The sequence below is a fragment of the Toxotes jaculatrix genome, chromosome 21 (assembly GCF_017976425.1).
Source record: "Toxotes jaculatrix isolate fToxJac2 chromosome 21, fToxJac2.pri, whole genome shotgun sequence".
In the NCBI taxonomy this organism is placed as follows: Eukaryota; Metazoa; Chordata; class Actinopteri; family Toxotidae; genus Toxotes; species Toxotes jaculatrix.
The window spans coordinates 1,725,302-1,748,415 of NC_054414.1; the positions used below are offsets into that span (position 1 = coordinate 1,725,302).

A 23,114-nucleotide genomic window follows, 5' to 3' on the forward strand; every position below is an offset into this window, starting at 1 on the left:
AATACATTTGTTAGTACCTCCATTCACATATACCAGCAGACAGGATGTCTGATTAGATTTTATAAGTCAGAACAGTGGTAAATAATAATTTGGCTAAAAATGCCATGTTTTCAGAGAGAATGATAAAGCCCTTAAAGGACAATTACACAGGACTGTGAAGGCTTTCAGAGCATATCCGGGGCTGGACGTGTCGGTTTAGATGTCTACGAGGTGCACATGAACGCATCATAAGGGCGGAGTTAGCAAGTTTAGCCTTAGCAGGAAGCGGCGACGCTACAACCACCGCCGCGGTGGAAAAAGGAAGAGCGGCAGAGGCAGTCTTAGTTGTTCATCGTTTCCAGACGTGATATTTCTTCGGCAAATACGCAGTCGCCTGGATCCTGGGATTACTCGTGTTCGATCTGGTAACATTTTCCCTGACTTTGTAAGGAGGCGAGAGCTCCTAGCCAACAAGACGCTGGCCGGAGGTGGAATCTTACCCAGCGGCTCTAAACGGTGGACATCGACTGTGCATCGGCCGTTTTGAATCAGGTGGGTTAGGAGGTGGGCCCGCACGGTTACACAGAGCTGATGCCTACAGGTGTTTGCTTGCCAGCCGGTTAAACAACAGGTTAACTTGTCTGCTCAGCACACCCAACCGTTTTCTGTTCCACACCTTGAACTGATCTAACTCAGGCTAGTTGAAGTTGCTTGTTTAGCCCGACACGAGTCTACCAGTTGCCCCTTGGCTAGCTGGCTAATCTTTACTCTTAATATTCCACTCAGAAATCGGGCAGCTTAGCACCGTTGCCTTGTTCAGAGCTAACTTGAACGTTTCGTGGAAGTAGAGCGACATTGTTCTCCACAAACTCTTTTATTCCTCATACAAACATAAGTTTAGCTTTACGTTCAACTTTCAGCAATTATTTTGAGTTACCTTTATTACAGACGTATTCTTTCACTTAAACACATTAGTGGAGGGTCACTTACACTGCTAATTTATGTTTTGCTGTTTGTATTGTGCTGGTTGCTATCGCTTTGGTAGATATTACCAGTTGAAATAGGTGGGTTTGTCTATAACGACGTCAAACGGACACATTAAACCGACTTTATTTTGTACAGAGAGTGGTGGGGATGTGTTTTAGTCAGATCCGGTTGACTGTGCCTGTGTGGCTAGGTTGTTGTTAACTGGAAACCTACAGTAAACAATACGTCCAGGCAAAAATAACTAGCTTAAGTGGGCGTTAGCGCGCACCTGGGCACAGTGATTGCAGCCTGAAGTCGTTCATTCAGCAAAGCATGGAGTCCCGAACAGAAAATTAGCAAGAAATTGATTAGTGGTTCAGCATATGATGTCAGTGGTACCGAAGAAAACCCTGTCGGGGTTCTTGCTAACTTCATTGTGTTGCCAAGTGAGTAGTAGCTGCAGCTAGTATTGCATAATTACGGAAACGTGTAACGTTAGCCACCCTCAGCAAGGTGTGTCTCCTCAGCAGGTATGTGTGTAAGCCCTTGGAGTCAACGGTCTGGTTTCGAGCATGAGTAACTGGTGTGTTTGGGCAGGGGGTGTGTGTGGGTGTGTGTGTGTGTGTGTTTTAGAGGACGAAGTGTTTCACCGGTTTGGCTAGTTTCAGGAAAATTCAGTGCAAAATATACGGAGAATAGAACAAGATTCAAGTTGTAGCCATTCAGTCAAGGCTAGCTCAGTTTGTGTTACCTGTATGCTCTTCAGCTAACCTCTGCAAATACAGCTTGGTGTCTCTGTCTCTTTGAATCTTAGTATGATTAACTTTGTGAGACAAAAGTTGTACAGCGCTCAGACCGACAGGACACAGAAGGACACAAGGGCAGTGTCCTTTAGCTCCACCTGCACCAGCTAAAGACTAGTCAAACAAAGCGCCTTTGTACTATCCCACCTGCAGGTAAAGTCCACCTGAAACTATTATGGAGGCAAAATAAATGGCCCCTCCCAGATGTAGGGCAAGCCAGAGAAGAGCTTTCACCTGCTGAGTTTACCGTATATTTTAGAGAAGTGGCTGTGAACAAAAGCAGGAATTTCGGAGCTGTCTTAGCTGTACAAACAATGTGAATATACAGGCACAGTGTCACAGTGTTGTCTTCAAAGGCTTCCTTTTTTAAAAACTTTGAACAGGAAAGTCGATTTATCTAAACCTGCGCGGGCGAGGAGATGTCCAAGAGGCTTGCCTTACTTGTAAACAGAGCACTTGGCTCATTCCTTTGGTAAACTGTACAGCAGATGCCCCAGGACATCAGATTGTGAGAATGCTTCTAAAATGACAGGAGCATGTATTGAAGTGAGGTACTGTTAGAAAACATGCACATGACGTCTTAATGAAGAGGATGATAGAGATCGTCGTGGTGAAGGTCCAGGGGTTACCCTCCTCAAAATGAGCTGGTACCTTAATGGTCTTTAGATCTCTATCAGAGCAAATATTTGATGAAAGGGAATATCACCTGCTGCTCTATGCTTTTTGATACACTGACATATGGAAAGTACAGTTCACAGTTGTAGTTGTAGTGTCCCATGTCTGGGTTTTGAACTGCTGGTGGAATGAAACACAATTTGAATACATCAGCTTTAGCTTAGGAAAATGATAAAGGGACCTTTTTTTCATATAAATGTTTTCCTACATATTTATAGACCAAACAATTAATTGATTATTTGAGAAAATAATCTGCAGCTAAATCAATAATGAAATGAATTGTTAGTTACAGCTACAGGCTCATATTTCAGGTGCCAATCATACAAACTTACTTTTTTATTTTTAATATTAATTCCATATCTGACACTATTCAGTATTCACATGTAATCATAACATTTAAAAAAAAATGTAGCATATTTATTCATACCAGCTGCAAAGTTGACTCATGGTAAAACTGGCAAGCTGTTAGTCATGTCTGGAAATGTTTTAGTGTCTGATGAAACTGTAAACAGTTTTTATTCTAGAACTGCTTCAGCTAAAGTTAAATGACAGTGATTTCAAACTAGCCAGAAATTTTTTTTAGGATTATATTTTTTTTTTACCAACCTCCTTATCTGTTAAAATATTTATTTCAATATTTTTGCTTAACATCTAATTAATGGAATCTATGTGATTAATGCTACTGTCTGTTTCAACCACGCTTTAGTAAATTCTTTCTGTATTTGTGTAATTGCTGCAAACAGTCACACCACTGTTCTTCTAGCTCTTTATTACTGTGTGTGCTGTGAGAGCAGTGTTATCGCGTTGGGCCATTTGTAGTTCGTTTGTCTTGGCTCATTGTTGTCTTTGCTGTTCATTATTATTGTGTGATTTCTGCACACTGCAGCAGTCGTGCAATCCAATCACACAGTTACTCTTTGTGTGATTAGTTCTCGCTTTTTATTTGTATACACACACTCCTATAAATTCAGTTTATAGGAACTGAAGACAACTTTGAACATTAGAAACCTTGTGATTGTTTTAAAGTTCCAGTAGGGTTTGTAGGTGCACGTAAGTTCGAGCAGGTGAGATTCAAAGTAACAAACATTTCTGCTGAGTTCGATCTTGTAGGAAGCCTTTATAAAATCTGATTTGTCCTACCTTGTGTACTTGTGGAGAAATTGAAGTCTGACGTCAGTGTTTTCATACCTCATTGTGTCATGTGATCAGGACGAGATCACGTGACACAACAGGAAAAGAATTCAAAATATCTCTGTCACATTCTTTTAGTTGTTCAAGCATACCTATCATACCCCCCCTCCCTCCCTCCCCCACCCACTCACCTCAGTAGTACAGTTTGTAGAGTCTCTCTCCCTTCAAACACTGTGTGGATATGATAGATATCCTCACGCTAAGCTACTCCTGCTGCTAATAATGTTCAAATCTTGGAGATAGAAGCTGTATTTCACACAACTGTTATTATTATTATTATTATTAGCATCAGTTACATGGAATGAAAACTGGAGAGTTTTCTGGTTGAACACTTTATTACAGTTGGAGCTTGAACCGTTTTTTAATGGAAGTATGTGTAGAAAGTTTCCAGTTAAAAAATAAATTGAAAAAAAAAAAATAAGACTGACAGTCAGACTGATCCTGTCAGTGCCTTTAACTCACACACAACAACTCACTTATGTCAACCTCCGCGGGCCAGGCCAAGTTTGTGTGTGTTTCTTTATGGGGTCAGGTCTGTGTCAGTGTGTGTCTGTCTGTAAGCCAGAGGCTACTGAACGGACCAACAACACAGATGTAGGCAGGAGCCAGGATGTGAAAATTTATTTTGATCGATAAATGTTCACACGTTTTTTTTTAAATAGGGCCAGGATGAGATGCACGTACATACGCTTATATGATTATTCACTACAACTCCTACATGTGTGTATTTTTGTGTCAGTGTGTGATTAGTACGACTCAGCCACGCAGACCTACGTGCATGCACACTCTCCAACCAACAAGAACCAAGATAAACAGCTGTTTACTGATGGTGAGCCACATTAATGGCCTAGTAGGAACCATCATTGTTGTTTTCATCTGTTTTCATCATTTATGTGACTTTACATTTTTATGAATGTAGGTCATGTATGATTTTTGCATCAGGTGGTTACTGTAACACTGATTTGGTGAAACAGGGGATGTGATTATTTTAGCAATAATTCTACTGTGTTTCACCTTCATTAAAAAAAAAAAAGCCTATGGAGTTATAAATGACTAGTCTTATGTGTGCGGAGGTCCGTGCGGTTAGACCACGGCTGACACTGCTCCTGCAGCAGTTTTCCTGTAATCTCTCAGAGTGTACAAACATACCACATTTGTGCGTTTTTTTTCTGCTGTTCTATCTATAGTTTGCTTTGATGCGTTTAACACAGCGCTCTGGAAATAGGCTCATCTTTAAATTGAGGATCATGCGACTGAAGTGCAGTTAGGCTCGGGACAGGCACAACCTCATTACCCTGCTGTCGGTGAGAATTTGAGCTTGCCTAGTGTAAACGTTTGGGTGGTTCTGATTACAGGAAGGAGAGGGTGAGCTGATATCCTGAGAACCACACCCAAAACTGACAAGATCTCATTTCTGTTGTGTTAGGACAGTGGTAGGGTTGTCCCCAAATGAGGATTACATTGGTTGGTACGTGTCGTGTTTTGTCATGTTTTACCAAAAAAGCTCCCATTTTTATGTCTTTGTTCATCACGTAGGTTGTGGAAATGTGATTTACACACAGAGAATGTTAAATATTTGCATCGTGGTCACAGCTCAGTTACGAAATCCTACCGCGCCGTCAGCCAGAGCTGTGAGCGTCAGAGCGGCCAACAGAAACGAGGCGCGCTGTCCGGCTTCACGTCTGTTTCAATCACACATCAAGGTTCCTGTGGTTCAGTCATTTTAAGAGAAGACTCGGTTTGCAAAGTTTACAGGCTGCCACACTATTGCTCCTGTGCTGAAGAAGTGTGTACTGTGTGGCAGCTTTAAGAGAAAGAAAAAAGAGCCGTCAGCTCACAATTTCCAGTCTTGTCCACTGATGCGTCGACTCATGGACTTTAGGGGACGGCCATAGACAGTGGGAAGGAAGCACCTCTGTATTGTTTGCTGTAGAGGGTATAACAGACCCCTGCTACTTCTCTGTCTCATCAGAAGGTTGTTGAACTAACTTGAACTAATGGTTGTTTGAACTAAATTCACAGGGCATCACCTTCTGTTTAATATGTATTCACGAGTGTCAGCACAACACACCTGATGGTTTCTCTCCCTGCCCTCTCCCTGTGCCGACGTGACACCAGTCACACCCTAACCCGCAGAACATCGTTCAGCGCTGACTTGAGAGAACTTCTTTCCATCGCCACAACCAGGAATAGCTCAGTGATGCCCAGCTGCAGGTCGCAGGGAGCTGCCGGGCCGTGCACGCACAGTTTGATTTGCTGCCTTATCAGCAGCCCCCACCCCCTCTGTGAATAGAGCAGAAGGTGTAGTCACAAGTAGGTGGACCACGTGTGCAAGCCCGTTCTCTCAGACCGTGGAGTCTTTAAAAGCAGCTGTCTAACAGGTTCTGCTCTACCCGTGTGAATGTTTTTTTTTTTTTTTCTACCTTCATTTTTTGGCACAATGAATGTGTGTCTGGACTTAAAAGCTTATGACTTGATCAGACGTTACTCAGGGAGGAGCTGATTTAGCTTTCCACCTTTTTTTTTCCCCCTTGTCTAGCAGCAAGTGCTGGCATAGCTGCAGATTGCATAAGTCCATAAGTACGAGTGTTTGGGATTCCAGGCATTTCCTGGCCACGCATTCTTTTTCTCATATCTCATTGTTGAGCGCTACCCCCTTTGAGAGACGCGGGCCGCGCAGCAGCTCTGCCGGTCGAGCCGCTTTCCCTTTGCGTTGTGGTGGTGGTGGTGGTGGTTGTTGTTGTTGTCATGTCCAGGCAAGTTTAAACACATTATTTTTCCTCCATTGACTCCCCTCTTTCCCAGCATATCTCGGTGGATATGCTGGGAATTTGATGACATCACTGAACCGTGGCATGAAAGATAGCGAACAGCCTCTTGACAAATCACTCTTAGGATGGCCGTGTTGGACAGAGTCTTGCTCAGAGGTGAGCTCGCTGTAGATCAAACAGTGTGACTCAAGAGCCAGCGTTTATTGTCATTTACTGCAGCTTGTTTCACAAGTTCATCACCCTGCTGCTGCTGGTCCTGTGAAATTCTTGGGAAAAATCTATATCTGTGCGTAGAACAGGGGCACATCAGAGCACGGCGCTGGGCTGAAACTGGCCTGATCTGGTCTGCTTCTGTGTCGCCATTGTTCTTCTGATTAACCTGAAACTAGCAGGTACTTCCCTGTCACAATAACAGCTTTATCCACACCACTCAATGGACCTTTGTGTATGTAGATACTGATTCTCATTGTTTTATGCCAAACGAGTTATTTAGCAGGAAACATCGTGTTAAAAGAGGTGTTAAATAAACAGTTTTTTCCCCCTCACAGTGTGGCAGTCACCAAAAATTCCACCATTCCTCGTAGTAATAATATCACTGAGTGATAATACCCATGAATCACTGCCATATTTTGGGGAATTTTTTTTTTTTTCTTTGTCCCAGATGAGCTTAGGTGGAACGTATCAGAACCACAGAGCACGGGGTTGTTTATTTTCATTTCCAATTAATCTGCTGATCATTATCTTGATTCATAGCTTTGAGCCAAGGTGATGTATTTCAGAAGCAACGCTCCACAACCCAGAGCTGTTCAGGTAGTATCATATATGACAAAGAAAATCCTCCTCATTTCACAACCTGAAACCAGACATGATGATGAAACTATACATACTAAGAGATACGCTATTTTTGATGCCCTGGTGTGAGAAAATGACGGGTTGTGGTTTTTACGGGGGTGTTATGTACAGGACTGTTTCTTGGCTGGTCTTGGCATCACAGGGTGACAGCCAGTGGAGAGGCAACAAGGCGACCTGCTGACAGAATATCATTTGATTCTGGGATAGTTAAATCGATGTTTAGTTGTTGCTTTTTGGTCTTTTTTTTTGTGGGATTTGTTTCCAATAAGGAGAAACAACAGCGTTATCAATTAAGTGCGTGTCCTGCTGCAGAAGCACCACTCCAGGCTACTGATTTCCTGTGACCTGTCCTCTCAAGAAGTCATACGTGTCTTGTAGTGGTTTACAGAGACAGCTACTCCATACTAGCTGCTCTAAGGTGATCAACCACTCCAGGTTCCATCATTTAAAAGTGCTAAATTCTTGCACCGTTAGCTCAGCTAACCGTTAAATATGCAGTTGTTGCTTCTTCTTGGCTGCAAGCAGACTGTATTGATCTAACAGCCTGAATAGATGGCCTTAAACAGCACTGCAGTCCACATAATTGTAATGTTTATTCCCAGACTTGGCCTCTGATAAGCAGCTGGTGTAGAATAACACTAGGGTGTGTTTAGTGACTGGGGTAATTTGTGCTCCGATGTCCGTCAAGTTACTTGAAAAGCTCTGTTTTCTTTTACAAAGGAAGGACAATAAGATGCATAACACCAACACTTAACAATGACAGTGGAGAGTGCTGCTATTTACACACACATACAAAGTAAGAAAGAAACAAGGAAATTATAAAAAAAAAAAAAAAAAAAGCTTCCATATTTTCCAAAACATATGAAGTGTTTTTTTAGTGAAATAACTTATCTTTTCAATAGCAAAGTGAAAAGTCATTTCCTTCAGCCACTGAGAAATTCCACGGGTTGTTTGTTTCCTCCATGAGTAGGCTGTGTACCGTTTAGCTTCTGAAAAACAAGTTCAAACCATGTAAGTTCAAACTTACATGGTTTGAACTTAGAAATAAAAATATTTCTGTCTAAATGTTCAGAAAACATCTTTTAGGACTGTGATGCACCTTTTACCAATAATCTGACTGATCAGATCCACACAATGGAACAGAGACACCTTCTACATGTGTCGGGTTATTAGGATTAAAGGGATTAAAGTGATGGAACCTAGTTATTAGCCATTAGCCTTTTATATTGTAGTAATTTGGAGTGTGTGTTTACTGTTTGGGTTGAACTAAGCCTCTGACCATCCCTCCTCTATTATATTCTCTTTCAAAACTGTTTTCCATGGCTGCTGGAGAATAATTCACGATTCTATGCACCTGTTTACAGACTGATTGTATAGTAAAGTCACAAACAGGACCTGTCTGGCTTCTAAACCCTGTAGAATGATAGACAGAGGGGGAAGCTGTATGTCAAATGACATTAATTCATTTCCATTGTAAAGGAGCTGAGCTGATCTTTATTGTTAAAGGTTTTCTTAAAAACTACTGTGGCCGATTTTTAAGAGAAACAAGAATTTAGGTCAAATTGATGCATCCAGTCAAGGATATGGGGAATTTTGTCCATCTGTTTATAAGCTGTGTGACTGCGTCTGCGAGGGGGCTTGTCGCTGGCAAGCTGAAAAGCCACAATTAGTCAGGTTGGAGAGAAACGTGGGTTTAAGATGTCTGATGACTGCAGAGAGAAAGTCACACACAACCCTCATGCCTTCCACACACTGGTTGCTGGCTTCACTGTTTACATCTGTGCATATGTATGGGGTTGTAATCCTACTCTGGTTTTCCATCAGCAGATTCCTCCTGTAGTCCTCAGAAGCCGGCGCGTTAGCACAGCTTATGGCTTTGAGCGCCGGCTTGTTGCTCCGCTGATTCTGCTGCTCTCTCTCTCATACACACACAACAGTGACCACATAACACGTTGATCAACCTTTGTGTTTATTTTACCAGTGACTGTGGTCATTGTCAGTTTACATTATTGACTGACTCTTTCGTTCACTCGGAGCTAGTGTTGTGTGCACATGTTGAATCTTGGTTCAGTTTTCTCGGGGGCTTGCAGTTTGATGTTCCTCCGTCAGTGGAAGTTGACCACAGACGTTGACAGCGGGTTTCCTGTGGCATCTCGGCTGACACTCGTCTAATGACATGGCAAGCACCCACTCACAGGATGGGGAAAAATATGGGCAACAGCTGTGATATCTCTATCTGTCCTTACATAAAATGAGAATAGAATAATACGTTTTTTACTCGCTTTGTAGGTAAGTATGTTAAAGCATTGGGTATTATTGCAGTTGAGCGTGATGCCAAAAATATAATAATGTACCCACAGAATCCAGTCGGCCTGCTGTACCCGTTCTCGGTGTGCAGAGCGGTGTTGGCTCTTTGCTGGAGGAAGCTGGAGCTGGAAGTTTGTGACGCAGCCCAGCCAGTGAGTCAAGGCAGCACCAGCCCCGCTGATATGAGTGTATAATTTGGACTGAGGCAAATGAGCTGGTTCAGACGGAAAACTGTGACTCACGGTCCAGGCCTTTGTCACAGACTTGTGACTCCGTGGATCATATGTCTGACTGCAGTTATGAGTTTTCCTGCCCGCCCCCCCCCCCCCCTGCTCTGAGCTACTTTTCTGTTTTAGCGTCACCTGACTCTCCACTCTGAGCGGAGAAAGCCAGGGAGCTGAGGGCCTGTCCTCTCAGAGCAGACACACAGCACAGACAGTAAGGCTTAGAAGCCTGTGTGCTGCTCTGTGACTGAGCCTTTCCTTCACGTGATGGAGATTAGTATGATGTGGAGCCTTTAGCCTCCAGTTTCCCACTGATGACATGTCGTCTTTTCAGTGCTCCTTCATTCTTGTTAGTAATTTCCTGTTTAGACTTCCTTTGTGTTACTAAAAGAAAGAATCCAAGGATGATATTTCCTATCATTGTCTCCCTCTTCCCCCCCTTTGCTGTTCCTTCTCTCTCTCTCTCTCTCTCTCTCTCTCTCTCTCTCTCTCTCTCTCTCTCTCTCTCTCTGAAGTGGCCTCTATGGAAACCGTGTGGTGTTTAATTGCTCTCTAAACCCTTCGCACATAAAAACAATGCACGTGACACAAGCTCACAGAACAGCATCCACGAGCAGTGGCCTTTATACTTGTGCTCTGGTGTGTCTGTGTTGTTCTGCTCTTACATCACTAAAACGTCAGCTGGTGGTGGTGTTTCTTTGTGTAAATCGTGGTGACTGAAACTGGGCGGATCCTGTTGGATTTGAAGCCAATAAATATTGATGATTTCGAGATGCTGAAACTTTGTGTTGAGATCTTGGTGTATGGAGCGTGACTGTGCTCAAGATGTTAACCTCGTGCTGCTGCAGCCCTCAAATGAATCTGACAGCATTTAGACCAGACTTGTGGAAATATGAACTGGAGGATTTATCTTTTAACCCAGTGCCCCTCTTTTTTTTGCCCGTGTCCTCTCCCTCTGTCTCCCTCTCTTTCCTTCGTGCAGCGTGCGTCGGTGAGCCTGCAGGCTCCACGCTGGTGCTGAGGCAGGATGAAGAGGTTTAGGCGACACGGCCAGGAGTCCCAGCGAGATCGACTCAAACAGGAACTCTTCCAGTTCAACAAGGCAAGTGAACCGCGGCACGACACACAGTTCTGAGCTGAGGCAAAAATCACATCGACAGATTTACCCGATGTAGTGTGTTTACATGCAATTAAGTCGTTTACTTAGTTTACTCAGGAAACCAGGTTACGATGGTAATAGGAGAAGGCACGGTAGTAACGCACATACAGCAGGAGCCTGGTTTGCTTAATTGAAGTGTATTGGAGGGTGCTGGGCCCAGACTGAGGTCCAGACTGTAGTGGGAGGCAGAGAATAACACCAGAAGCTTGTTCATGCATTGACTGACAGCTCTGAGCTCCTGCCCTTAACTTTGGCCTTCTCTGATTGGTTAGAAGGGCGAGGCTTTCTCAAAAACTTTAGAAGGGTGTGTCTTCTGCAGGGCTGTTTAATAAGTCTGGGTCACTGAAGCCACTGACGGCACCTCTCCACATTATGGTAAACAACAATAACAGCTTGAGCTGTTTCAGTGTCGAAACAGGATTTGCCAAATGTTCCACAAGCTTGTTTAGCCACCCTTTATTGTTTTGTGTTTACACCTACACACCCAGGTGTGAATAAACAGATAGGAGACTGTGGTCACATGAGCTAAGTTCCTCCTGTCTGAAATATGTTCATATGAATGATTCACAGAAAATGTGTGCTCTATGGTCACATGTTAAAAAGAGAGAAGAGAGAACGTGTACATACAAAAAAAAAAAAAAAACATGCAGACATATGGCACACATACATGTGGGGATGTGATGTGGTGCAGATGCAGACATCATTATTTTAGGTTGTTAACAGATTTCACTGGTTGTTCATGGATTAGTTTCAGCTTCCACAGAGGCCTGAGCTTTATAAACCAAACTCTAGATTCATGACTCACCTGTGCACTCGTGTGGGAAACAGGAAACTGCGCTGCTTGTTTGCTGTTCCCCTCACTGAAAGGCCTGGTGGCACAGACAGGTACTGATACATAAACAGGTGATTAAGGACATGTCTACACAAATATTAACAGCACTATAGGAATAAGTATATTGGTATTACTGATAGAGGAGGTCAGCAGTCAGAGATTAGGATTCACGTTTCTGTGTGTTCTGTGCTCCTGTCCACTCTCTCACCCTCCTCAGACCGTGGAGCATGGTTTCCCCCACCAGCCCAGCGCTTTGGGTTACAGTCCCTCCCTGCAGCTGCTAGCCATCGGCAACCGCTCCGGGGCCATCAAACTGTATCCTTTCCCTCTACCCGTGTGTGTGTGTGTGTGCGTTTAGTCGCCGGGGAGGAATCTGAGCGTCGTGTTTGAACTTGAGGCAGGCACCCGCTAATGAGCGGCTGTGACGCAGCTAATTCCTCATCTGCGGTTCTCACTGGCACCTGCTCCAGGTATTTCATTTTCCCACGCGTCGCTCAACGCCACCTGGCATTCTCAGACAGTGGAGCATGTGTTGCCCGTAGCCTTTTTGCACAATTATGCTCATTGACTGTGCAGCGGAGCCAGTCGGTACACTCTCCCCATTGACACAGAGACACACACTGGTTTGGATAATCACGGTACCTTCTCTCATTGGGGTAATCCATTCATCCAGTACAATAGATTGTTCATGGATAAAAGAACATCTGTGAATGAATATGAGTCAACAGAGCAGCTTCTGTCCTTTTCATCCAGCACTCAGATCATTTGATAATGTGACGCTCAATCGATCTCCACAGGGGCGTCGTTGTTCCTCTGCGGTGAGGTCAGGATCAGCCCCCCCCCCCCCCCCCCCCGGAGAGATTGACTCTCATACCTCATGTTGATAGACAGACTCCCCGTCCACAAGGTTTTTCTGTTTTATGACGGTGGATCACTTTTAACGGAGGTTACCTGCCACGTTAACCCAAAGAGAGCCGTACTGAACCAAACTTCCTTCGTTATACAGACGCCTGGCGTCTTTATCGCTTTGTTGTGAGTGTGACTGAGTCTAATCACAAATAACAGTCTCTCCTTGACCAGTAGTCAGGTATGGATCTCCAGGTGTGGAGTTCATGGGCCTGCATGATGAGAACGCGGCCGTCACACAGGTGCATTTCCTCCCCCACCAGGTACAGCAAAAGAATCAACACAACAACACACTGCCAACACACTTCTAACTACTTTATATATGTGACTACTTTGGACTGTGTTGATAAAATCTTCGGCTCATGTTTAGGTTGAACTGGTGACGTTGCTGGATGACAACAGTTTGCACATGTGGACTTTAAGAGCCCACAAGGGACTGTCAGAGCTTCTGGAGATAGGACGCTTCATGCTCACGGGACCTCCTGGGTAAAATACAGACTCTCTTAGACATTTCCTTCTTTTTTTTTTTTTCTTTTTTAACCTTTTTCCAGTGCAGAAACTATTTTTTTTTTTAAGAATTGGGGAATTTGACCTATATTCCACCAAAGGATACTAGTTCCGGTTTTGATTTCTGTGCGTGGTCTCACCTCCATCCTCATCTCCTCGTCCTCCTCAGTGCTCCTCCAAGTGTGACCCGAGTGACAGCGGTGCTGGCCCACTCCTCAGGGGAGCTGCTGCTGCTGGGTACGGAGGGAGGACACGTCTTCATAGTCGAAGTCCCTGGGTTCAGAGAGCTGGAAGAGAGGAACATCAGTCTCGACCAAGTCGCCAGCAGGTTGGCAACCACAGCGCATCAACACACTGCACATCATTTAAAGTCTTTATTCATTCCTAATTTATCACAGCTAATTATTTTGAAATTACGCTAGAGTTAGGGACACACGGGAGCAAGGCCATAATCGCTGCTAAGGACACATCAATAGCCAATAAATAACCATTACACCCTCTTACATGCTGCCAGTATAACAGCTGTAGTTCCTGGACAGTGTCAGAGACTGCTGTGTGGAGCAGATCAGTGCATCAGGCTGCAGCTTGTCTCTCTGTGCTGGACCAGGATGTTGTGATGTTTAGGCTTATTCCCAACGTAAATGTGTATTGATCCTTGAGACTAAACACACACACACACCCTAATAAAACACATCACTGTGTCATGAACACACTAGCTCTGCTTCTCAGTTCCTACAGATCAATGATGATGCTGATGTTCTCTCTATAGCCTGTCACTCATTCTTCCCCCTCTCTCCTGTGTTATCTCCCGTCTCCTCCAGCGTACCAGACGACTACATCGGCCGGAGGAATCTGGAACACGTAGAGGCCTTACAGGAGAACCCAGTCAACCCAAACCAGGTCGTTATCGGCTACGGACGAGGTCTCATGGTCATATGGGATCTGGAGAAACACTGTGCCACCCAGCACATCCCTGCCACACAGGTGAGCGTTATATAGAATAGAATAGAACAGAATGCCTGTGAGCTGAATGCAGTCCCAGGCAGCCATGTATAAACTCTGCTTATAACCAGCAACCAGCACGCTTATACTCGATATTATTTCCCATGTCACCCACTGTAACCGTAGCAACTCGAGAGCGTGTGGTGGACAGAGGATGGGAAATACATTCTCAGTTCACACAGCGACGGAAGCTACTGTCGATGGATGGTGGGCGGAGAGGACGTGAACGAGGAGGAGGAGAAATCAGACATTCCGTACGGTGAGGAGAAAAGCTGTCCACCGCACAGTCGTCTTCACTGTCCGGCGTGAAATCTTTTCTAGAGGCTGATGATGATGATGATTTGTCTTGTTGCAGGACATTTCCCCTGCAAGGCCATTTCCAAAATAGTTCAGCTCCCCACAGAAGAAGGGTAAGTTGACTCTGTTTATCGCGGAGGTTAATTTGTGACACGTTCCCTTCCTCTGAAAGTGGCTCTATTGTCCTCACTTTATAACACTGAACTTTATTTCCCACGTGTTACACGACCCACTGTTACACATTAATCTCAGAGCAAACTGAACTCAACTTGAACCTTGAATGTATGTGTTTGCTTGTTTGTGTTCGTGTGTGTGTGTGTGTGTGTGTGTGTGTGTGTGTAGACCTCCATTCCTGCTGTTCAGCGGTGGCATGCCAAGGGCCAGCTATGGGGACAGACACTGTATCACAGTGATCCACGGTAAAACACACGTGGCTCTGGACTTTACCTCCAGGATCATAGACTTCTTCGCCATCAGAGACGGACCACAGCACACAGGCAGGCAACACACACACACACACCAACAGCTGACATGTGGCAAAACACACTCGTTTATAAACACAGATCGTTTATAAATCGGAAACAATGTGTAAAGTATATGTAACTACCGTTGTCATTCTGTTGTGCTCATTTGCAGGAGACCCCAGTGCGCTGGTGGTCCTGGTGGAGGAGGAGCTGGTCGTGATTGACCTGCAGACAGAAGGCTGGCCGGTCATTCAGACGCCGTACCTGGTTCCCCTCCACAGCTCAGCCATCACCTGCTCCCACCACATCTCTGCCATCCCCCTCAAACTGTGGGAAAGGATCATCGCTGCTGGAGACCTGCAGAACACACACTACTCTAAAAAGGTAACGCCTCAGGCAAGAGTTTCAAACAAATCCACTGACGATTAACAATGGATGAATTGTTATTCATCACTTCTATCATATTATAAAGTGTTTCAAAATAAATGCTGCTGTTTATCATATATATGGTATGCAGTATTCTGAATGAACCGATGGCTTTAAGTTGGTATTATGGTTAAACTTTCATTTCCCCTCTCTCCATGCAGCCATGGCCAATAACTGGAGGCCAGAACCTGGCCCCAGACCCTCCACAGAGAGACCTGCTGCTCACAGGGTCAGTACAGCTGAACGTCACCCCTCTTTGTCTCCCCCTGCCTGTCCTGTCTGTTTCCCCACTGTCACTGACAATAAAGGCAAAATGGAGAGAAAAAAAAAAAAGAAGAATCTTTGAAACTGTGTTCTGTTTATTTTTTTATGTGTAGGCACGAGGATGGAACGGTGTGTTTCTGGGATGCATCAGGAGTCTGTCTGTATCCCATGTACAAGTTAAGCACAGCTGGAGTGTTCCACACAGACGCCGACCCCAATGACAACATGAACCAAGGCACTGAAGGAGAGTGGCCACCATTCAGAAAGGTGTGTATCTAATACAGTCTACAGAAAAGTGTGGTTTAATATTGGAAAGTCACTGAGAATCCGCGTCACACAAAGCTACCATGTAGCCTGTGAATGAAAGGTCAAACCAAGAGCCACGATCAAATTGCATTATGGGAAGTTTAGAATAGAATAGAATAGAATAGAATAGAATAGAAATACTTTATTCATCCCAAGTTGGGAAATTTCACTATCACAGCAGCAATACACAGGCACTCAGCCTCCAAATATAAACCTCTAGTGGTAAAAATAAACAATATAGACATTATTTACAGAAATAGGAATTTAAAATAAGAGTAGAAAAGGAAGTGTGCCATTTGAATAGAAATATAAAATATAAAAAAATATAAATATAAAATCTAAGTAGAATCCAAAAGTCAGGATATAACAGTCTCTGATGACTTCCATCTGTCTTTGCCAGCTTACCAACTTTTAACAGATGTAAATGAGTTTTTTTTTTTTTCCCCGCCGTGTTGGTCCAGGTTGGCTGTTTTGACCCCTACAGTGACGACCCGAGGCTCGGCATTCAGAAGATCCATCTGTGTAAATACAGTGGCTATCTGACTGTGGCGGGCACTGCTGGACAGGTGAGATGACTGTACAAGACTTTTCAACATGAAATAACAACAATAATTAAATAACTAAGTAACAAAAAAAAATGCTTCTGCACTATCAGTATCAGAGTGTCACCCTGCATACATGGGGCCGCAGCCGTGAATGACTCTCCACTTAAAGGGCGAGTGTACAAATAGTATGATAATTAAATTATGTTCTGTTAGCTTATAAAGATATAACATCCCTTTTTATACCACACATAGGTGCTTGTATGTTCTTCGCAGACAATTCAACCTCAGTTTCATCAGTCCACGAGACATTTTCCCAGAAGCTTACACATTAATTTAATTTAATTTTAATTTTAATTACTTTATTGATCCCTCCTAGGGAAATTATATTAGTTAGAAGAGGATTCACTAACTTTTCATGCCACTGTATGAGACTGTTTGAAGTAAAGGCCATGTTCTTTCTGAAGTTAAGGAGTTGAGGTTTTATTGTCCATATAAACCCATACTATCAAAGTTCCCCACATAGTAACACAAACACAGGCAGAGCTGAATGGGAGAGGGCGTATTGGCCAGACTGTGCTCTTCTCCATTTTAGCCACCTTTTCTTATCAAGCACTCGTTTGTGATATTATAGTTTATGACTGTGATAGTCATAGTTACTGTTCAGTATTCAAAAGTGTATTCAACAGTGAGGTGAATTTTAGGTCCAACCTCGCACGCCTTGTTTCACAGAGGCGTCGTTCTGCTTATTCACTCGTGTTCCGCTGTGTGTTGCGTTTTGCTTTTTGCAGATCCTGGTGCTGGAACTGAACGACGAGGAAGCAGAGCAGACTGTGGAGGCAAAAGTCGTGGACTTGCTGCAAGGCCAAGAGGGATTCCGCTGGAAGGTAACCAGCTTCAGAACACTTCCTCATCACTCCCTGAAAGCTGTAATATCTTACACTACTGTCACTTCCTGTTACACGCCTTGTGTCATTATTTGTGGCGTACTCTACCATCCAGCACCGTGACAGTCTCATGACGGTTTTATCTGTGGTTTTCTTGTCGATAAGGGCCACACTCGGCTGGACGTGCGAGAAGAGCCGGTGGTGTTTCCTCCGGGCTTCCAGCCCTTCGCTGTGGTCCAGTGCCAGCCCCCCGCTGTGGTCACCGCCCTCACCCTGCACTCAGAGTGGAAGCTGGTAGCTTTTGGCACCAGCCACGGTTTTGGCCTATACGATTACCAACAGAAGAACAACGTCCTCATCAAGTAAGGAGAGACACACACACAAAAAAAAAACAAAAAAAACAGGAGATGAAAGCTTTGGTTTTTGTTTTCTTGCTGGGGATGCAGTGAACGGTGTTTTCCCTCGGTTCCGCGTAACTGAGCTCAACAAAACCTAATTTCTAACTGTTAAATTATGATTCCCCATCTTTCCCTGTGCTCTGTAGGTGCACCTTAAACCCCAGTGACCAGCTTGCCATGGAAGGCCCTCTGTCCAGGGTGAAGAGCATAAAGAAATCCCTCCGCCAGTCATTCAGGAGAATCCGACGCAGCCGAGTGTCACTAAGGAAACATCACGTCAACAATGCTGCAAAGGTAGGTCTGCCGCTGGGCTGCTGCACCGCTCTTCCTCTGGATTCACAGAATCAGAGACAACAGAGCGAAGCCTTCATCCCTCTCCTCCCTCTGAGCAGCTTCAGGATGCCAACGCTCGCCTGGAGGCCGAGCTGGCAGAAATGGAGCTGGCTCCCGTCCAGAGGAAGATCGAGGCTCGCTCCTCGGACGACTCGTTCACCGGTCTCGTACGGACGCTCTACTTTGCTGACACCTTCCTCACAGACAGTGAGTTCCACCTTCAAGCACTGAATGGAGCCCATTAAAAAAAAAAACATACTTAACTTATACCTCAGGTTTTTGACACATCTCCTCATTTTCTTATAGGTTCACATAACACACCCTCCCTATGGGCAGGAACCAATGGCGGTTGTGTGTTTGCGTACATGCTGCGTCTTCCTCCTGCAGAGCGCCGAGCAGATGAACCTGTCACAGCACAGCCGGGTAAGACGCAGCTTTTAGATATTAGTATCTTTTGGCGTTAGGCTGTTTTCTCGTCTCTGTCCTATCGTTGTAATGTCCTCTCCTCTCTGTCGTCGCCTGCTTGAATCCAGCTAAGGAGATCCAGCTGATGCACCGGGCTCCTGTTGTGGGTATAGTGGTGCTGGACGGTCATGGCGCTCCTCTCCCCGAGCCCCTGGAGGTGGCCCACGACCTGGCTCGCTCACCTGACATGCAGGGATCACACCACCTCCTGGTCATATCTGAGGAGCAGTTTAAGGTCAGGAGCGCACACAGACACACACAGACACACACACATTGATAAGTTCTTCAGCTGACTGTGTTCTGGTGTGTTCAGGTTTTCACTCTGCCTAAGGTGAGTGCTAAGATGAAGCTGAAGCTGACGGCCGTGGATGGCTCCAGAGTACGGAGGGTAGGCGTCGCCTGGTTCGGCAGCAATCGGTCGGAGGACTACGGCGAGAGCGGCCTCATAGTTCTGACCAATCAGGGCGACGTCCACGTGGTGTCGCTGCCGACAGTCAAGCTGCAGGTTCAGTACCCCTGCATCCGCCGAGAGGACGTCAGCGGCATCGCCTCCTGTGTCTTCACCAAGCAGGGCCAGGGTAAAGACAAGCCCACTCACACGTTTGTACTGTTAGCACATAATTGATTGTCTCTGTGGTTTAGGAAGGGACAAAGACCTGATTGACTTTCATAATGTTTTGCCTCCTGTGTTCTGTCGTCTCCCCTCAGGCTTCTACCTGATCTCTCCATCTGAGTTTGAACGCTTCTCTTTGTCCACCCGCTACGTGGTGGAGCCTCGGTGCCTGGTCGAGGTCCCTCTTCGTTCAGACGCCCTCACCCAACCCAGGCCGTCGTCGGACGAAGCCTCATCCGCTCACGGGTACGCGCCCTCCAAGTTTGCCTGTCTTACCGTGGAAAGCCCCCCTCACATTTCTCACAGCGCTCACCACTTTCTGTCTTCTCTGTCCTTCCAGAAATGCCAAACAGTGCGGCGAGGACGCAGGTACAGTGTCTTCTACAGGCCTCTGAGAGCATCGTACTTTAAACATGCATGTGCCATTGGCTGAGAGAACACTACATGTCCAGATGTAGCGTTCTGTTTGACGTTGTCAAAATGTGTGCTTGTGCTAATGTGCTGTCTGTCTGTCTTATCTGTTTTTACACGCACACACCTTGTTTGTGACTGACGTGTCCTTTGCCTGCTGCCTGCGTGTTCCAGAAAGTGCAGCTAGACGTGTTATGGAGCATGCTTTGCTGAATGATGAGAGTGAGTACTCGAGAGGAGGAGACATGTTATTAGAACCATGAAGCAGAGACATCATCACACAGCAGGGGCCCCTCTCTTACTGTATTTGACCTGTTCAGTCTGTGCTGCCTCTGCTAACCGGTATGTCAGCTTTGTCAGCTCCCATCGTCATCAGACGCACCCACGTCAGCCGCCGTCACACGGCGGCGTATACCAAACATCATCATCCCCGTTGCATGAGTTGTACGACTCCCCCTTTAATCGCAGCAGGCTGAGTCCTAATGTGACTCACCTGTGGCCACAGGTCTCAGGTGTAGTGTAGAGTGTTGAGACCACTGGTTTAGTTACAGCGATGATGTGTTTTCTTACAGAAGTACTACAGGAGATCCAGAAGTCACTAGAAGGAGACCAGATGTAAGTATGAGGCCGCTCATCGTCCACTCGCTTTGACTCACTGTGGCTTATCTTCAGTTGTCGAGCCTGAGCTGATCAATATTTAACCATGAATCCAGTGATATGAGTTTATGAGTCATGTTATTGACCCGAACAATATTTGCTCTTTAGAAAAGTGTTATTACAATAACTGGAACATGATGTGTGTGTGTGTGTGTGTGTGTGTGGATCATTAAAAAAAAAAAAAAAAAAAAAAAAAAACAGACACAGTCCAGGTGTCTCAGAGCAGGAAGTAGTCATGGTGTCTGTGTGCCTTAGGTCGTTCCTGGAGAACAATGTGAAGAGCGCTGTAGCCTGAGGGACGCTGCTCCACAGTGGAGGTGAGAGGTGGCACACGTCGCTGACCATCCACTGGAATCATCAGGCGGTGACGTCACTCACGGTGTCTTCCTGTTGTGTCTCCTCAGAGACAACTGACTTGCCGATGTGTATGCAGTCCTGTAGCCACGACCACTACTGTCCCCTGACCCCTCTTCCCCCGCCTAGCGACTGACCTCCCCACCTGACCCTCAGCTCACCTCGCCCTCCCCCCCCCTCCCTCGCAGAGACACCAAAGGGCTCGGAGCACCACGAAAGCTGTTCAAAGACTAAACAGTGCAGACAGAGGTTGAAGGAAGAGACACCACCTGTGCCTAAAGACCAACACACTGTTACACAGCGCATCACAGCATGGTCACAGCCATCCAACCCAAAGCTACATGAAGTACATTCCTGACATGTGACCGGTGCCATAAATCATCAATGCCAGCATCAACCCGGCGTCTCACGTCTGCCGTAGATGCCACTCGTCCAGTCTGTTTGACAAACAGCGACCACACCTCCGTCACTCTGAAAGGCTTCATCGCCACCAGTCTGTTCACTCTGCCGTGCACCCTCTCTGGCCTTCATCTCCCCACATAGATGAACAGCCGGAAGGAAAGGGTGGGATGATTTGAATAATGAAGATGAACATGTTTCGAAGCTGAATTTTATGTCATTTGTGCCTCCTTTTTGTTTAGGTGACTTTCCGATTTATACTGCGGAGGCCAGTTTGTGCCAGGAAAAGGAAAAATCAGATGAAAAGTCGGGCGTGATTAAAAGTTAATGTAAAAATTACGAGATGTTAGATCAGAAAAACAAAATGCTTAGTCTAACTGCTGAGATACTGAAACTAAACTATGATATACCAAGCAAAAAAGTCAAACTAGTGAGATACTGAGTCATGATTATGAGACACCTTAAAGTTAAAATGGACTTTTTTAAGTCTAAGGAATCGGTTTTTATGCCAAAATCATGAGCAACTAGGTTAAAACAGACTTTGTTCAAGGTAACATTTCTTGTGAAAATAATATTTATTTTCTCATAATTTTTAAAGAGAATCTCAGTCTTTTTTTTTTTTTTTTTTATAACTTGATCTCAATTTTGACATAGATGTAATTTTTACTTGTTATTAACTTTAACTCAATCATATTTTTTACTCTGAGTTTGACTTTGTACCTATTTCTTTGTGGTAACTGTGAATTGAAATTATAAGTCATTTTTACTTTTTACATTTTTGGCCTTTAAAAAGTAAAACAGGTCTCATAATCTTGGCTTAGTAAATCCAAACAGTGACTAAGCGAGCTGTTTTAATTTTCACATTCCTTTCATTTCATTTTTTTTTTTTTTTTTTTGACATAGATTAGCTAACCGTCAAGGGAAAATGTTTTTCACGATGCCCCCAGAAGAGGAGAAAAAAAAAAAAGTTTGTTGTTTTATATGTGTAGAACCACACTGTCACCTGCTTTTTTTTATTTTTCAGTCATAATTTGACTAAATTAGTGATGATAGCATTACTGTATCACTGTACCACTGTATACTGTTCACACAGCCCTCACCCCTCTGATCCCCTGATAAAACACCAGGCCATACTGTAGGTACTTCACTACTGCGGCACTCACAATGCTGTACTTTTTTTTGGGGGAGGGGGTGGGGGGCAGGTTTCTATGGGGTTTGGTTTTTTAATTATTTTTAATGTAAACCTTTTTTTTATGCCAGCAAACACAATAATGTAATTTAGGAATGTAAGTGTAAGCTATTGTAGTTAAATGTTTTTAATATATACAGTATATATGTGCCCACTGTACCTGTGGGCCTGTTGTAAACTGGGGTTGGCTGCTATTTAGATCACACAAGGAAATATTTTGGTACTGTGTCTCAGAATGCTGGGTAATTTAGCATCAGCCTAGAATATATTTTTGTAGTGAACTGATTGAGAATCCAGTTTTGTTTTTTTTGATTTGTAAAACACTACACTTTCTTGTGGATAATTATTACATGTTTTTGTTGTTTTATTTTTGTGTCTGTCTGTTTTTATTTTCTCAGCACGCTCACACGTTCTCCTGCTGTGCTGTGCCGTGTTTGAATGCTCCTCCACTGAAACCTGAAAAACCTGTCTGCTTATATTCTAGCACTCACTCCTCACCTTCAGTGCCTTCCCCCTAAAAAAGCCCAAATATAATCTTTGTCTTTGTGAGCCTCTGCAGCACAGGCCACCTCTCGTGGAAGTGGATAAAAGAGGGATCAGTTGTCATACATGCACAGCCAAGAGTTTTGATCATCCATAATAGAATGAGGTGCTTTGTCCACTAATTGCCTTGAGCCACGGCGGTGGCTTCACTGCAACCGGAGCTCTCTTAAGGACGTGGCTGAGGCTGGACCTGCTAACAGTAGCAGGTTGACCCTGCAAGATGAGCCATTGTCATTTGCAACCTGAAGATCTTAAATGAGCTATAAAATGGTGGCTTATTAGGCTTCAGTTAGTTTTCCTGGAAGTAGTTTTTCTTGTGTACCATTTTTATTCCAGGTTACATCTCAGTAATTTGAAAATAACCACAGGATACATTCAGTCTGTATTTGTAT

The 23,114-nt window shown here is 44.6% G+C and overlaps 1 protein-coding gene across 2 annotated transcripts; it reads left to right on the forward strand.

Moving 5' to 3' along the window:
- The first annotated feature begins 272 nt into the window (after positions 1-272).
- On the forward strand, positions 273-22,546 carry llgl2 (LLGL scribble cell polarity complex component 2). 2 transcript variants are annotated; one of them, XM_041029191.1, is made up of 27 exons: positions 273-531; positions 10,751-10,870; positions 11,977-12,074; positions 12,847-12,928; positions 13,036-13,151; positions 13,342-13,500; positions 13,994-14,156; positions 14,301-14,433; positions 14,530-14,584; positions 14,814-14,968; positions 15,108-15,319; positions 15,523-15,590; positions 15,739-15,892; positions 16,393-16,497; positions 17,265-17,360; positions 17,526-17,722; positions 17,905-18,052; positions 18,151-18,298; positions 18,398-18,514; positions 18,625-18,791; positions 18,870-19,134; positions 19,265-19,415; positions 19,510-19,538; positions 19,755-19,802; positions 20,153-20,195; positions 20,493-20,554; positions 20,642-22,546. In XM_041029191.1, the coding sequence occupies exons 2-26, from the start codon at positions 10,796-10,798 to the stop codon at positions 20,530-20,532; spliced, it is 3,024 nt and encodes a 1,007-aa protein (XP_040885125.1). In that variant the 5' UTR covers positions 273-531; positions 10,751-10,795; the 3' UTR covers positions 20,533-20,554; positions 20,642-22,546. The 2 variants fall into 2 exon arrangements, with proteins under 2 accessions (XP_040885125.1, XP_040885126.1); XM_041029192.1 differs by lacking the exon at positions 19,755-19,802.
- The last annotated feature ends 568 nt before the right edge of the window (positions 22,547-23,114 follow it).

What these genes read in the sequence shown, in the direction of transcription:
- llgl2 (XM_041029191.1), top strand. Translation starts at nt 10,796, where the DNA reads ATGAAGAGGTTTAGGCGACACGGCCAGGAGTCCCAGCGAGATCGACTC. An exon ending in ATGCTCACGGGACCTCCTGG is followed by an intron (nt 13,152 to 13,341) that starts GTAAAATACAGA and finishes CGTCCTCCTCAG; the next exon opens with TGCTCCTCCAAGTGTGACCC. An exon ending in TGGCGGGCACTGCTGGACAG is followed by an intron (nt 16,498 to 17,264) that starts GTGAGATGACTG and finishes TGCTTTTTGCAG; the next exon opens with ATCCTGGTGCTGGAACTGAA.